General features: G+C 51.3%; 1 protein-coding gene across 1 annotated transcript in view; it reads left to right on the top strand.

Moving 5' to 3' along the window:
- Positions 1 to 616: 616 nt before the first annotated feature.
- Positions 617 to 14,220, top strand: part of WHRN (whirlin) — a 44,753-nt gene continuing 31,149 nt past the window's right edge. Inside the window, 1 exon segment of the mRNA XM_080355689.1 lies at positions 617 to 1,262. Within this exon segment, the coding sequence (XP_080211815.1) occupies positions 663 to 1,262 (600 nt within the window). The 5' untranslated portion in view covers positions 617 to 662.

The raw sequence follows: 14,220 nt of genomic DNA, 5'->3' as shown, positions 1-14,220 counted from the left end.
GAGAGGAAATGGCTTCAAGTTGCGCCAGGGGAGGTTGAGGTTGGATGTGGGGAACAATTTCTTCCCCAAAGGGCTGTGGGGCATTGGAACAGGCTGCCCAGGGCAGTGCTGGAGTCACCATCCCTGGAAGGTTGGACAGACACAGAGATGAGGTTCTGAGAGACATGAGGCAGTGCCAGGGTTGGAATAAGGGTTGGACTTGATGATCTTAAGGGTCTTTTCCAACCAGAAGGATTCAGTGACTCTGTGTCCCTGCTGTCCGCCCCCACCTGCCGTTCCTCACCCCGTGCCCGGCTCAGGTGCCGCTGTCCCTGCGCGGCTCATCCCTGCGATGAGCTGCGCTCCGGCCTCAGCCCGGGCGGGTGGGGGCGGTCCCGGGGCAGGGCTGATCCCGCCCCGTCACACCGCCGTGTCCCCCGCTAATGAGCGGCCGCGCTAATTGCCGCGGGGGCGGGGCGCTGGGCGGGCCGGGGGTGTGCAGGGGGGGCGCGGTCCCGCCGCCGGGGCCGCTCTGTATAACCCGTCTCCCGGCAACGGCGGGCACGTCACTTCCTGGGGAGCCGCCGTGAGGCGCCGGCGAGCGGGCGGCAGGTGGAGCGGGGCGGCAGCGTCCGGGCTCCGCTCCCGCTTCGGGCCGGTCCCGCCCGGTCCCGCCCGGCGCCATGAGCGCGGAGCTGGACGGCGTGTCGGTGCACTCGTCCTCCTCGTCGTCGGGCTCCCTGGGCTCGGCGGCGGGACCGGTGCCGCGGCCGCTGTCCGCCAACGTGCGGCGGCTGCACCAGGCGCTGACGGCGCTGCTGAGCGAGGCGGAGCGGGAGCGCTTCATCCTCTGCCTCAACGCTTACCACGGCCGCCGCAACGTCTACGACCTGGTGCGCTCCCTCCGCGCCCTCCTCGACGGGCCCCGGCGCCGCCAGCTCCTGCCGCTGCTCCGCCTCGTCCTGCCGCGCTCCGACCAGCTGCTCTTCGACCAGTACACGGCCGAGGGGCCCTACCTGCCGCCGCCTGGCCGCCCCCCGCCGGCCCCTGCCCCGCCGCCCGTGGTCCCCGGGGAGCTGCGGCAGGTGACCCTGCGGCGGAGCAAGGCCCACGAGGGCCTGGGCTTCAGCATCCGCGGAGGGGCCGAGCACGGCGTGGGGATCTACGTGTCCCTGGTGGAGCCGGGCTCGCTGGCCGAGCGGGAGGGGCTGCGCGTCGGTGACCAGATCCTGGGTGTCAACGGCAAGTCCTTGGACAGGGTGACCCACGCCGAGGCGGTCAAGGTAAGGGGGCTCCGGCTGCTGTGCCCCCGTCCCGGGCTTCGCTTCATCCCGCTCTGCCCCTCCCGGAGCTGCCGGTTGTGCGTGTCCTCCCGCCCCGCTGCTTTCCCCGGGTGTTGTCTCTGTGCGCCCCGTCCAGCCTCATCCCCGGCTTCGCTCGCTGCTCCGTCCCGGTTCCCCCCCGGCTCTCCAGGACGTAGCGGTGGGAACCTGCAGCCCCTGGGCTGCGCGGAGCGGAGCGGCGCCGGGTTCGCATCGTGCCGGAGACATCGGGCTCGTCCCGCCGCCGTGCGGGCACCAGCCGTGGGTGAAGCCTAAACGGGAAGTTTACGGTGAAAATAACGGTTCCTGCTGATTGCACGGGCGGGAACAGACTGCTGGGGGTCAGCCTGGCATCGTCTGCAGTTTCTGGCACGGCAGGTTTGTTCCCTCGGAGCCGAGAGATACTTTTCTTTATTGCAACGTCTCTGAAACATAACGATGTTGTTTGTGTCTCCCTTTCAGTCTGGGAGTCTTGTGAAAGTTAGAAATCTGCTTGAGCCGGGTTTAAGGCATGTACTCTAGCTGCTGTACCATGTTTTCACCTCCCAAAGGTGGGGAAACTGAGGCACGGAGAAGCAGAACACCCACTGCAGGACTGCAGAGTGTCCAAAGCAAGAGCAGATCCCAGATCCCCTCTGGCTGTGTCAGGGGGAGAAGGAGAACAGTTACACAACTGAAGTGCCCCCAGCTTTTCCTGCAGCACTACACCTTTCCATATGCCCCAGGGACCTGTTGTAGCGCGTGCCAGCAGGAATGCTATCAATGAAAGCTTTCATGTAATGCTGAGCACGGGAGCCTCATAAACTGCGGGATTTTTGCTTGAAACTCTGTGTTTTGAGGCAACGTCCATGTTTGAGTGACACAGATCATTCACGGGGATGATCTTGTGGCTGGTGGGCTCAGCTCAGGAGGTTCCCATGGGACAGCAGCGCAGAGAATCGACTTTTAGGGCAGCAATTTGTATGCAGCACATGGAGAACAGGGATCTGGGGCGGCAAGACTGTTTTGCAGTTGTTTGTGTGTTAATTCTTCGAGAATAAGCTGAAGCACTCCTGTTTGCAGATTGCTTCATGTGGCGTGTTCCTCCGACAGTGAATTAATCTTACACAGCTTTGAACAGCATCTTCACAGCCAACCTGTGTGCTCCCTACCCATCTTTAAATCTGTGCCCAAAGCAAGGGCACGTCTTCCAGGCTGGAATTGGGTCCCTACTAATCACGAGAGCAGATAAAAGATTTGTAGGCATTTCTCTTTTGTTGTTCCTAATGATAGAACAACAGCAGTGTAAGCTTTTGAAAGTTAGTCTGAAATTTTTACCCGAAGATTTAAACAAACAAAAAAAACCCACCCTGTATTTTGGCTATGGATAGAAACCAGATGTCAGAAATGCTCTGGTCTGTTAAATGACTTCATCTCTAACTCAACCTGCTCTGCTGGGTAATTCACATCACTTTCTGTTTGTTCTCTGATATAACGTACACGATGTCTTTGAGACACTATTGAGTGAAACTAAGCGCTTCCTGCACAGAAATAATTCTCGTAGGATGCAGTTTGCCAAGGGGTTGTTCGGTGAACAAGAGCTATATTTTGCTAGTGTGATGTTAATAATGAAAGAGAATCTTGGAAATTGTCAGCCTGTGAGCTGAACCCCTTTAAACAACAGTTTCGTCATTCACCCAGCTGTGCTGGCATCTTTGAGAGCTCCTGCACTTGTATTACATCTGGGGAGGGTTTTGTGACCCATGTAGTGGTGGTAGAAACACTTATTTCCTTGGGAAGAGTCATAGAGTGATTTACCCTACGGCTGTAATAGTTCCCCTGGAGGTTTTCAAAGTTAAGCAAGTGCTAATTTGTCCTTGCACGCCACACTTGGGAGCAGGGGAATGAAGGGCAGATTGCATTTAGTGATGCTAAAGGAGAATTTCCCTGGGGTTAAGATACAAACACATCAGACCGTGTTTCGGCTGTCGTGCAGGGTGTCAAAGCTTCAGGGATAAGAGGCGATGATGGACGGGGTGACTTGACCCCATATTCTCTGCTTTTCCTTGAAACCCAGGATCTCGGGCTCAGTCTTGACATGTTAACAGCTCTGTGAAGGGCTCTGGCTGTGCTCTGGTCTCCTCAAGCAGACTAAACCTCACTCTGTCCCAACATCCTCGCTTGTGTCTGTTCCTCTGCTCTGTAGTGGATCATGGGAGAGAGAAATATTGGATACAGGCTTGTACCAGAGCTGGGTTTGTTCGTGGAATTTATGCGTACACCGTGCTCAGGATCAAATACAGAGAGGGGGGGAAAAGGTGAGCAGAGAGAGGCTTTCTTAATACAAACCCACGCTGTACAGCTCGATCTCCCGAACGCTGCCTGCCTGCCTTAGCGGAGGAGATGTGCCGAGCTCTCTCATCTGTCTGATGAAGGCACAGCTCCCATTCTGTGTGTGCGCGATGGTCTGGCTCTCCATCTGTCTGCAAGGGAGCACGTTCCCGTGCTGCGCTTCCATCCCGCCTGTCCTGCAGCAAGGAACTGTCTGTCTAGGGCAGCTCTATTATTCATAATATGCAGAATGATGTTGTTGTGAGAGAAGTTGTCAAAGCTTGTTCTTCAGGGTATAAGACGACTGCGGAGATCAGGAAGGCTCTTCCACTGCTGGCACATCACGCTCTCCGGGGCAAGATGACAAACTTACTGAACCAGAAATCAACTTTCTGTCTGTCGGGGTGCTTAGGGGTGCCCGGCTGTGACTATGGGCAGTGAGGCAGCTGTTTGGATGGAGCAGAGAATACACACATGGCCTAAACTTGGTTTTGCGATCTTGTAAAAGCATTCACACAGCTACTGCATTCATTTAACAAATCACGATAGCTCGGTTGCTGTATTTTCGTGCATGTCTGGCCATGCAGGAGTGACCCAGCTGTTTTCCAGCACTCCAGCAATTTCTATCTCCTACCTTGTATTTTCCGGCGTCGTTCAGAGCTGTGCCGTACCAAAAGTGGGATCGTGGCACTCAATAAAAACTGCCACGAGACTAGGCAAAGAAGACAAAAGTAATAAGCTACATGCTGTCCCAGCTGAAAACTGACTGGTGACCTGTGACCAGTGCAATGGGGTTTGTAGATATTTTAGTGGAAATTAGATTAGAAAGTGGAATTCTGACTTAAATGACAAGATTACCTAAGCGCTCCAAATCATTTCACTTAATGACCAGCTTCTTAACCTTTATATGAATAGCAGAGCTTTATGCTTTGTCTGCTTTGTGTTCCATATTTCATCCAAATCAAAATTAAATTACTCCATTACAATTATAGCTGTATTATTCCGGCATTCAAGAGTGCACTTCTGCAAAAGATCACTGTAATTTGAATTATGGTGTAAGTGGAGAAGTTCGTATTGTCTGTCATATTTTTAGAGCTCGCTTAGCTTTCACCAGCCTTGCTATATAGTAAATGGTTCATATTGTAGCAGTTGGGCTGAATTGATAAGCTGTAATATTTTTTCCAGAGTGGTTAAAATTGAGGAGCTTGTCGTTTTAAACCATCAAAACGTTACACAGGGAGGTATTTCTCCCCTGCTCTGGGGTTTGCATGAAACTCGCACTCCCTTTCCCCCCACATCCCTTACTTTGGTTGCGTTGCATTAGGTTTTTATGCCCTTTACATCATTTAAGGAGAAGAGAAAGTGTGAAGTATCATGACTCTGGATCGCTCCTGATTGAGGATTTGGCTTAATGAGCTACACCAACTTCAGAAGAGCTGCACCTATGCCACCGTTTGCCCTGCCATGTCTTTTTGTTCCTGCTGACAGCTGGGCAAATCTGGATGAGCTTGATCAAAATCACCAAAACTAGACTAATTTGTATGCATTGGTCTTAGGAAACATGATTCTTTTATCCTGGTGTAAATCTGTAGTAGCTTCGCCAGAGTCAATGAACTTGCGTTGGGTTTATTCTGAAGGAACTGGGGTAGTTCAAGTTCAAGTCTTGGGTCCTTCCGAGTGGCTTTGGGGACAAGCTGCGGGTTCTGCTGCCGGCGCGGTGGGGTCAGGGGAAGGCTTGTGATGAGGCAGATGAAGGACAAGACGAAGGTCTCTGCCGACTGTCCCTCCTGTGATGCTCCTGCAGCAGCTCTCTGGGAAGGCTCCTTCCAAACCAGCTTTTCCATCTCCTACACTGATAGCGTCAAGCGGACATTGACAAATAATTAAAAGGAGGTTAAAACTCTTTTTATATTCCATTCATTTGGACTTTCATGACGGCAAACAAGGTGATCTTTTCAGAGACTGTAACTTTTCATACGAGGTAGAACAGACTACAGCTGCTAGTTCTTGGGGGGCACTTGTGATATTGCTAAAAGACCAGAGATATGTGCAGCCTTGGAAGCATATTTAGAGAAATTTTACCTTCCAGGCAACTTAGAAGAAAGCAAATCTCATTTCATTCTTTCTTGTGATGCCCAATTAATTGATTATCATTGTCTGAGACTGCTTCCTTGCTGTAGTCAGTAAGCACTGTAAGCTGGCAGGATGGAGTACAGCTTGGTTCTTTGGTTGGTTTTTAACCCTTCCAAGTACATGGAGTTGCGGACCATCACACCCAATCATGACTAGGATGAAGGAATGAAAGCAATACATCGATCCCCTGATCCCGCATGGATGTCAGCCTTGTTCCTTTAAATGCCTGCTTGCTTCTCTCTTTGTCTGTGTATTTTTAGAAGTCAGTGACTGATCCAGATGCTACAAACCTCTCGCCTTCCCAAGGGATCTCAGGGAGCTGGAGCACGGAAGAGAAGGATGTGACCAGCATCTACCCCAATAGTTGCAGCAGTAACCTATTCGTTGGACTCCGTTCTGCTTAAAAACAAAAATACCCAAGAACTGCATACAAAAAAAGCACCTACAGCTTAAAATGCAGGTGCTGTCGATACCACAGGTTCCTCCTCTGCTTTTCTGTCTTGCAAAGAGTTTCCATTTTAACTTGTGTAGCCAGCTGAGCTCAGAGACTGAGGGTGGCAAGTGTAAAGTCACCAGGATCTTCTTCTAGGAAAAGGGGAGGGGAGAACTTTGGAACTTGAAGGCATCTGCATTTTAAATTAGTTTTTAGGTCTGTCAAGCGGCGTTCCTGGTTTCACAGACGGATCGGATGGCACCGGTGGAGCAGACTCGAGCGCTGGACCTCAGCCGGTTCGGAGGGCCCGACATGTACTGAGAAGCGATGGCCATTGTCACCGTCAGCTCCTCTGAGCTAATCGAATTAATACCATGTGCAGCTTGGAGAGGGGTGAACTTGCACACACAGAGAGCACCTGTGGGAACGTGGCTTTAGCTGTTGCACTGGAGTTAGGAGCAGGTTATATTTCCTGCTTTGCCATTGATGGCCCTCAGTGGGCAAGTTACTTAGTCATCTGCTTCCCTTCACTACACTAGAAAATCACAATCAGCTCTAATGAAATCAAATGACATTATGCTGATGTGAGAGATTAGAATGAAGTCCTTAATATCTCCTCTCCCCATAATGCAAGGATGATAGTACTCGAAATGGGTATTGGCTTTTTCATCAGGGTTAGTACTGTTAGGACATTCTTGAGTTCTTGAAGCATAAATATTATTTAGTAGGCTCCTTGTAAATAAACAGTTTTGTCTCTGTAGAGAAATTGGTAAGATAACCCAAAGCAGAAAAGCCTGTCTTTCCTTCCAGTGCCTGTTAGAGGAAAACAAAAGCATTAGTGTGCAGCTTAGCTGGTGAGTTAAAATTCTTTCACTCGGTTCCTCTGTCCTTAGGGAAGATGATGGATTTTCTTGACATCTTCCTCAATGCCACGTCTGCTCAGAGAATTATTCAGCTCTAAATCCCCTCGCCTGAACTGACAATGCGTCTGCTAAAATGATTTGGCTTAGTTTCTTTTGACTGGGTGCTCTGTGAATTCTCCCTGTCACGGACCACCAAGTGCTTAGTAAGTAAATACAAGTGAAGCAGAGACCTGGGCAGCCTGGAGAAGCTCTTTTCCTGCCAGCTTCCCACTGCTGGACCCAGAAAATGTGTCTGTCACTTTCAGGGTGGGAAGTGCTGCAGGAGAGGCTGGAAAGGCCCCCGATTTGTGAAGACACCGACAGTGCATCCTTGGTGCATCATCGGGTGTCTGGCTCATTTCCCCTAGTTGATCATTTCAAAGTTAGTTAGTTATTTGGTGGAAAACACTATATCTAGACAATATGAGTTTGTTGTTGGCTCTCGTGATATTTTTCAGCATCACTTGGTGTGGAGTGGAATGAGAAGACAAGAGGAAGGGATTCCCCTCGTGCTCCCCCTCACCCCAGGAAGCACCCAAACAGCTTTCCAGGCTGGCATTGAAATAAAGCTTTGTAGAGTTTTCTGCTGGTTTTCTACATTGTCCTGGACTTGCCTGAGGGATGCACAGGGCAGTGACCACCTTTGAGGTGACAAGGCTGTTGTCTGTGCACGGGGATGGGGGTGTCAGTCATTGGAGGGGTGAGGGAGAAGCCCTGGAGCTAAGATTGCATTTGACCTTTCCAGGTGAAAGGGTCGTGGGCTTCCTGGTGCCTTGGGACTAAATGTGTGCAATCACCACAATTATGCATCAATTTGCATTTATTTGCATAAACACCACCACTTGAAAGCCAAAGTGCTGTCACCTTTGCCTTGGCAGAGGTGTGGAAGTTGGACTGTGCCTCCTGTAATTGCCTTTTATCTTCCTGACAGGCCATTTCACACCCTCCAGCTCCTGTGCTGTTACCTAGTGCGTCCCTCTCTGGTTCCTCTTGCCCAGCACTCTATCTGTGGCACCTCCTCTCCCCTCCAGCCGTCCTCCTATCCCCTTCTCCCCACCTGCCTCTGTGTCACTGTTTTCCTGGACCAGTTTTCCCCGTTCCCCAGCAGCACAGGGATGAACTGTTTGTGTACGTCAGTGCAGACGCATCTCCCAGTTCCTCTGCACAGAAGCAGTTCCCTGCTCTTCATCTGTAGATGGGGGGGAGGATATACTTGATCTAAAGCATCTTATTTACGGCTGAAGTCTTGGGCAGGGGCCAACCTCTCCCTGTGTGTTTGCATGTCATCTGGCAAACTTGGCCTTAACCAAGGTGTGTAGTGGGAGCTGTAATAGTCTTATATTTGTCCTGCCTGCAGTGGATCTCTGGAGCAAGGCTTTAGGGGCAGGCAGGCAGGCGGTCTGTCTGCTTGTTGTCTTCTGCTCTGGCCTTTCCACCTGCAGAGAAACCATTTAGCTGATGTGGCTCAACCGGTGGTTCTGCGGAAGCTCTGGCAGTGCTGCCCCTGCAGCCCCCTGCTCCATAGACATGGGGACTCTTGTCATTCCCACTGCCACCGAAGATGGCTTTGCTCATTCTAGCTGAGCCCACCAGCTTAAAACTGCCCGAGTCCACCTATGTCTGGCAGGAGCACCGCAGGACAGGGCAGGAAATAGCGGTTAGACAAACTTCTGCAAATTGTTCCCTCCACGGTGCTGGAACATGCTGTAAAAGCTTCCTCTGCCTCCCTCCTGTGGTATCTCTGCATTTCTTTCCCCCTCGCAGCTATTTTTTAAAAGCCCGTGCCTTACTTTTTTGGGACTTGGTGCGAAATTGCGTGGTACTTCGATGATTGATAACCTCCGCACTGACCTTTGGAGCTCGCAAATGCAGCAAGCGCTTGGCTGCCCATTATTTGAGCTGCCCAAGGAGCCAAACAGCTCTGGCGAGTCTCTTATTGCCAGAAGAAAGCAGCTTGCGTCTGCAGCAAGGGGGAGGATGGCTCATACTTAATGCTTCTTGTATCAAACTGTGATCTACCCACTAACGGAATGAATTGGAATAGATTGCTCATTTCATTAGCGGCGAAGGTGAGTGGGCTGTATCCGTACGAGACGCATATTTTATTCAGGCTGTCAGAAGAATACTGGTGATTAATTGTCATTGATTTCTGACATCTGCGTTCCTACAAGGGGGGGTGGGTTTGAAGGCCGGGGAGATGCTTTGACGCAGCCTTCGACCTTTCGTCACCCTCGAGAAGTGGAAAGAACAAGGGGAAAATTTGGAAGGCGGGAGAGGAAAACCTTCAGTAATGCAAGACGTGCTGGGCGAGAGTGGCCTGGCACGGGTGGGTGTCAGGGACGGGTGGCAACCATCAGTCTTGATCGTAGCAAAGAACATGCTGCATTGAGTGCCAGTTTGGCTTATTTTGTTGTTTAAAAAGGTGCGAACTATGGGTACGTGAGATGTGTGTTTCCTATTTTTGATTATTTTAAATAACCTACTTCACTCTCGAAGGACTCAATAGATAATTAAATAGTGTGTTGTCAAGGGATCAGTGGCCTCCTGGAATCAATCTGCCCATCTCTGGCACTTACCACTTCTAATAACATTTCTAGGCAGTTGGTGACTGTTTCCCTGCTAAATGTTTTGGCACCGATCCTCAAATTCAACTAAATTATTTCCTTAAGTTTGTCTTCTAGCAGGTGTGCTTGCACACTGTGGTGCCAGTGTTAAACCTTTCCTATCACAGTCTTCAAATGCATTATGAATGGGGCAAAGCCAAATTTCATCTGAGTCTGGAGCAAAACACAGCAGCACTGAAAAACGTGTAACAAGTCCCTGAAATGGCTTGAGAAAAGAAATGGAGACACAGTCTGTGCTGCCTGAATTCTGCAGAGGGGATTAAGGAGGTGGAATAATTTTATTTAGTCGTCTGCTGCAAATAAGTTGTGTTCAGTGTGCCCATCAAATAATCCGCTTTCCCAAAAAGCTTGTGGGATGAATTTTTTGGTTGGTTTTGTGGTGATATCTCTTCAGGCATTGAACACGAGACAACTTGCATGTCTGTGAGGAAGAAGTTCTTGTAGTATCCCCATCCTTTCTCTCCATGGCCCCCATGCTTTTTAGGTTAGATAAAAACTGCCTTGAAGAGCTTGTCCTTTTGTCCCAGGGAGCTGGGGTGACCTGCTTCATGGGAAGTGTATTGTTCGTGTGGGCAGGTGCTGGCCCTCTCGCTTGCTGTTGTTGCTTTATAAATAGGGCTGACAGCAAAATCGAGGTCAGTGGACTCGTGCCAGCTCGCTGACGCTGTGACACCTCACCGGGAGAGGCAAAGCGCTCAATGAGCACGGGGACCAGCAGCCTGGAGGCTTGCGAGGGAGGAGGGGACAGCGGTGAAAACCTGTCACAAAACCCTCTTAACCAAGGGGACAATGCAGCTGGCTGAAAGCCTGTGCTCAAGTGGGCTTTGGGACCCTCTGCAAATACATTCCAAGGGTCCATGGTGGATGCACAGTGCGGGAGAAGCTGATGTGATAGGGCTGGGTAATGATTCCTGCTGATCGCTTGATGTTCAGAGAGACCAGTTAGAAAATGGGTCCTGCCTTCTGCAGTAGAAATGGTCCCTGATGGCCACCTCCTCCCCTGTGACAAACGGCTTTGCCTCTGCATCCTGGGCTTGAAAACCTTCCATCCTGCCCAAGCTGCTGAGTCGCCTATTTGTAACACAGTTGTCATTGTCCCCTAGCGCTGGTGTCCCCAAGGGCTTGCAGAGGCTCCCACTGCCTCTCCAGCTCGGCCTCCTTGGACGGCTATTAATGATTTCCATTTTTGCAGCACCTCTATGCTCGAAGCACTTTCTTCTATTAGATGCAAGGCTTGTACCTCAGTTCTCATTCTGAAGTGGATTCCTTGGGTACCTCAGCTACAGCTGGAGGGGAGTTGGGCTGCCCAAAGCCCCCTGCAGCCCTCAAGCTTAGCAAAGCTTGGCCTTGCATCTCTTGGAAAGCAGGCGGTAAGATCCTGGCCCAGCGGTAGTGCAGCAGTAGGCTGCACCTCATTACCTTAGTCGCAGGCATAAACGACCCCATTAAATCTACTCTGTATCCCAGTGATGTAGCAATAAAAACTGTCAGGACCAAGATGGTGTTAAGAAATTTATGGCAAATGCTCCTCTGGGTGGTCGCTTGGATTTCTCATAGGAGGCTAGAGCATCCTTTGGAGGGAGGCTTCTCCCAAAGCACTTTGTAATGACCTGAAGAACAGCTGGCAGGAGAGAGTAGTTATCATGTGCTGCTAACTTTCCAAAGGTGCTGGATGATCATGCTCAGTGGATGAGAAAATTACTGCCAACTTATTTGGGATATCAAATCAACCTTGTTTTCTCCAGACTCCGAAAGCTGTGGAGAGCCTGGTGGAAATGTGTATTAGCAGAGCAGAAGGGGTGAAATGGGGTGGAGTGGAGAGCAGCTGCAGAGGGCACCTGCCTCATGCCCCAGGCTTGGTGAGAAAGTCATCCTGGGTCTGTCTTCTGTGCCTGGGTGGAAAATCCAGATGAACAAGCTCGGGGGGGGACTTGCTGTTGGAGTTGTCTCAGCCTTATTTCCAAAAGCAAATGATTTGTCAGCCTCAATACATGGAAACTGAGGCACTTATTATGTCAGGATCTGTAACAGCTGGAGGGTTTTTGGCTCCCAATCTAAAGGCTACAGCCGGTCAAAGCACAGGGATGATAAACAGGAAAAACACACCAGTGGAAGTGGTTGGCCCTGCTGGCATGGCAGATGTGCTGGGGGTCCCTGTGGCTGAGCTGGGGGCTCAGTGGGGACAGGGGTGAAGCCCCCCAGATCAGCATGGGGTTGGTTTTGTGTGCAGGATGAGTCATGGGCTGTGAGTGATGGTCACTCTGCATAGGCTGCTGACCCAGTGTGTTCTCTCCAGAGCACTGCACCACTTCTCCTGTTCCAGAGATCTCTTCTAATACCGCTGGGACCAACGTTTTTCCTCTTTCTCCCAAAGGCAACAGACTTCTCCCCAGATGCCAGGAGGGGCATTCCTACAAACCAGAGGATGAACAGATGCACCAGCCTTGGTAAAGCCAGAAACAAAACCACAGAGGGGGAAACATCAGTGTTTCTTCCAGGGCAGGGAGATGGAGAGTAGCTCTGCTTGCTTGAAGCTCACCACAGCTGCAGATAGTGATTCTTGTCTCTATTTGGATGTATGATGGAAGCTTCTCCTGTTTGGCTCACCTGCTGCCTCATCGCTTTGCAGCTCTGCAAGCCAAGTGCTTTGTTAAAGTCTAGTTCGATGTGTGGATGTCAGAGGAGAAACACTGCGCTGGGCAGGAAACTGCTTCACTTGCTGAGTCCTTGAGAAGCCTCCGTAAATGTATAAAGGACTATACAGAATGTCACCAGCCTTCTGCTGGGAGAGGCTGTCACCAGCAATGTCCCGATGGGCACCCCCGGCTTCCCTCCCTCCTCTTGAGCTGAGGCTGGTGCCTCGAGCCAGGCGGCTGCTCTCCTGGCCTCCCGGTTCGCTGCTGTCACCTTCATGCATAAAACATCTCCCTCTGACTGAGATCCCATCTCCTGGTGGCCTTGTCAAGGGAGCTTCAGGGGGACATAAAAAGTCCCTTGTAAATCTCTGGCCTCTCATCCCTGGAAATTTTCCTGTGCCTCCAGAGAACGGCTCTACTGCTGTTCCTGCACTTTCAGGGAGTGACATTTAGCTGGGGTAGGATGGGAACAGCCAGTGCTCTGCTTGCTGCCACCTTGAGCAACGACCACTGCCCTGTTCCCAGTTCCCAGCGCAGAGCGGGAGTCCCTGTCACTTCTTCTGGTGTCCCTTCTCCCAGAGGTTATTCTTGGTCCCACCTCCCCTACCAGGATGGATGCTTTGAGGAAGGGAGGAGATGAGATCCCTGTGTCAGTCCCAAAAAGACTCGTGTGGGAATGGGATGGCAGCGAATGCAGGGAGCAGGGGGAGAGATTGAGGTGGGGTACAGCCCCCACAGAAACAATAGGGGTCACTCTGTGCTGGTAGGTCTAGAGCAGATGAGAAGCCTCCCTGCCACCCCCAGCTCATTGCTGTGGAGTTCGGATCATCCTGAGTGTGTCGGTGTGGCAGCTGATGAAGGGGCTTTGGCTTGGGAAGCTGAACTGTGCCCTGAAGTGTGGCTGGGCACCTGCGCAGTGGTGTCCCTTTGAGTGGTACCCAGGTGTGGACAGGGGGCTCGGGAATAGCTCCATTGTCCCAGTGACACTTGGGCTGATGCCAGCAAGACTGGAGCGTGGTGAGCACTTCTCCTGTCTGCTGGCCAGGCTGGGTTCCACACGCTCACAGAGGATGGGTTTGAGGGGACACGGACCAGAGTTAGTGAGCAGCCCAGGATGTCAAAGTGCTCTGCGGTTGTTCTGATGGGGCTGTTGGTTTTGCAGTTCTCGTTTAAGCTCTCCAGGCACGTGATGACCTTGGGAGCATGTGACAAAGTTGCAGCCAAATTACTGTATGTGATGGAGATGCTGAACTGGGAATTGGCGAGCTGGATTCTCTCTGGCTCTGGCAGGGAAGGACAGAAGCGTTGCCAGGTCAGAGCTGGGACTCGGCCAGCCCAGTATTACTGGCGATATTACTCTTTACCGAAGAGCTGCTGGTATTAGTTCTTCCCGGTCACGAGCTTTGCTCGGCAGCTTCTCTGCTCAGTGGGGAGAGGAGACCTTGCAGGAGCAGCTCATCAAAAGGACGTATATATGTGGGGAAAAATACAGAATCCAAAGCATCTCCTTTCTGAGAGCAGATCTGGAGCATTGATGTTCCTGAGGCCTCAGAAGGGATCAGCATGTACAACTGTCCCCAGAGAGAGCTCCTATATGTTGATTTAAATTTATTATAAAGCTTATGTCAGCTTCTCACAGTGGAGGCTGGAGGAATGGAGGAACAATTGCAAATGGGCTTATCTGGATCGCAAGGTCATCTCGGTGCATGCTGTTTCAAATCTATGTATATATTTATTAACTCTTGTACTCATTAATTGACTGCCTGTGCTGGGGAAGCAGCTGGTAATGAAATGGCAACAGAGGCTGAATTTCTGGGAGCGTTGTGGAGCGTTTCCTGTGGCAGAGCTCGGGGTAAGCTGAGGGGACCAGCAGTGCTGTTG

The sequence above is a fragment of the Nesoenas mayeri genome (genome assembly GCF_963082525.1).
Source record: "Nesoenas mayeri genome assembly, chromosome: 18".
NCBI classification, from domain to species: Eukaryota; Metazoa; Chordata; class Aves; order Columbiformes; family Columbidae; genus Nesoenas; species Nesoenas mayeri.
Note: the sequence above shows the minus strand (reverse complement) of the source record. Positions and strands in the feature narration are given on the sequence as shown.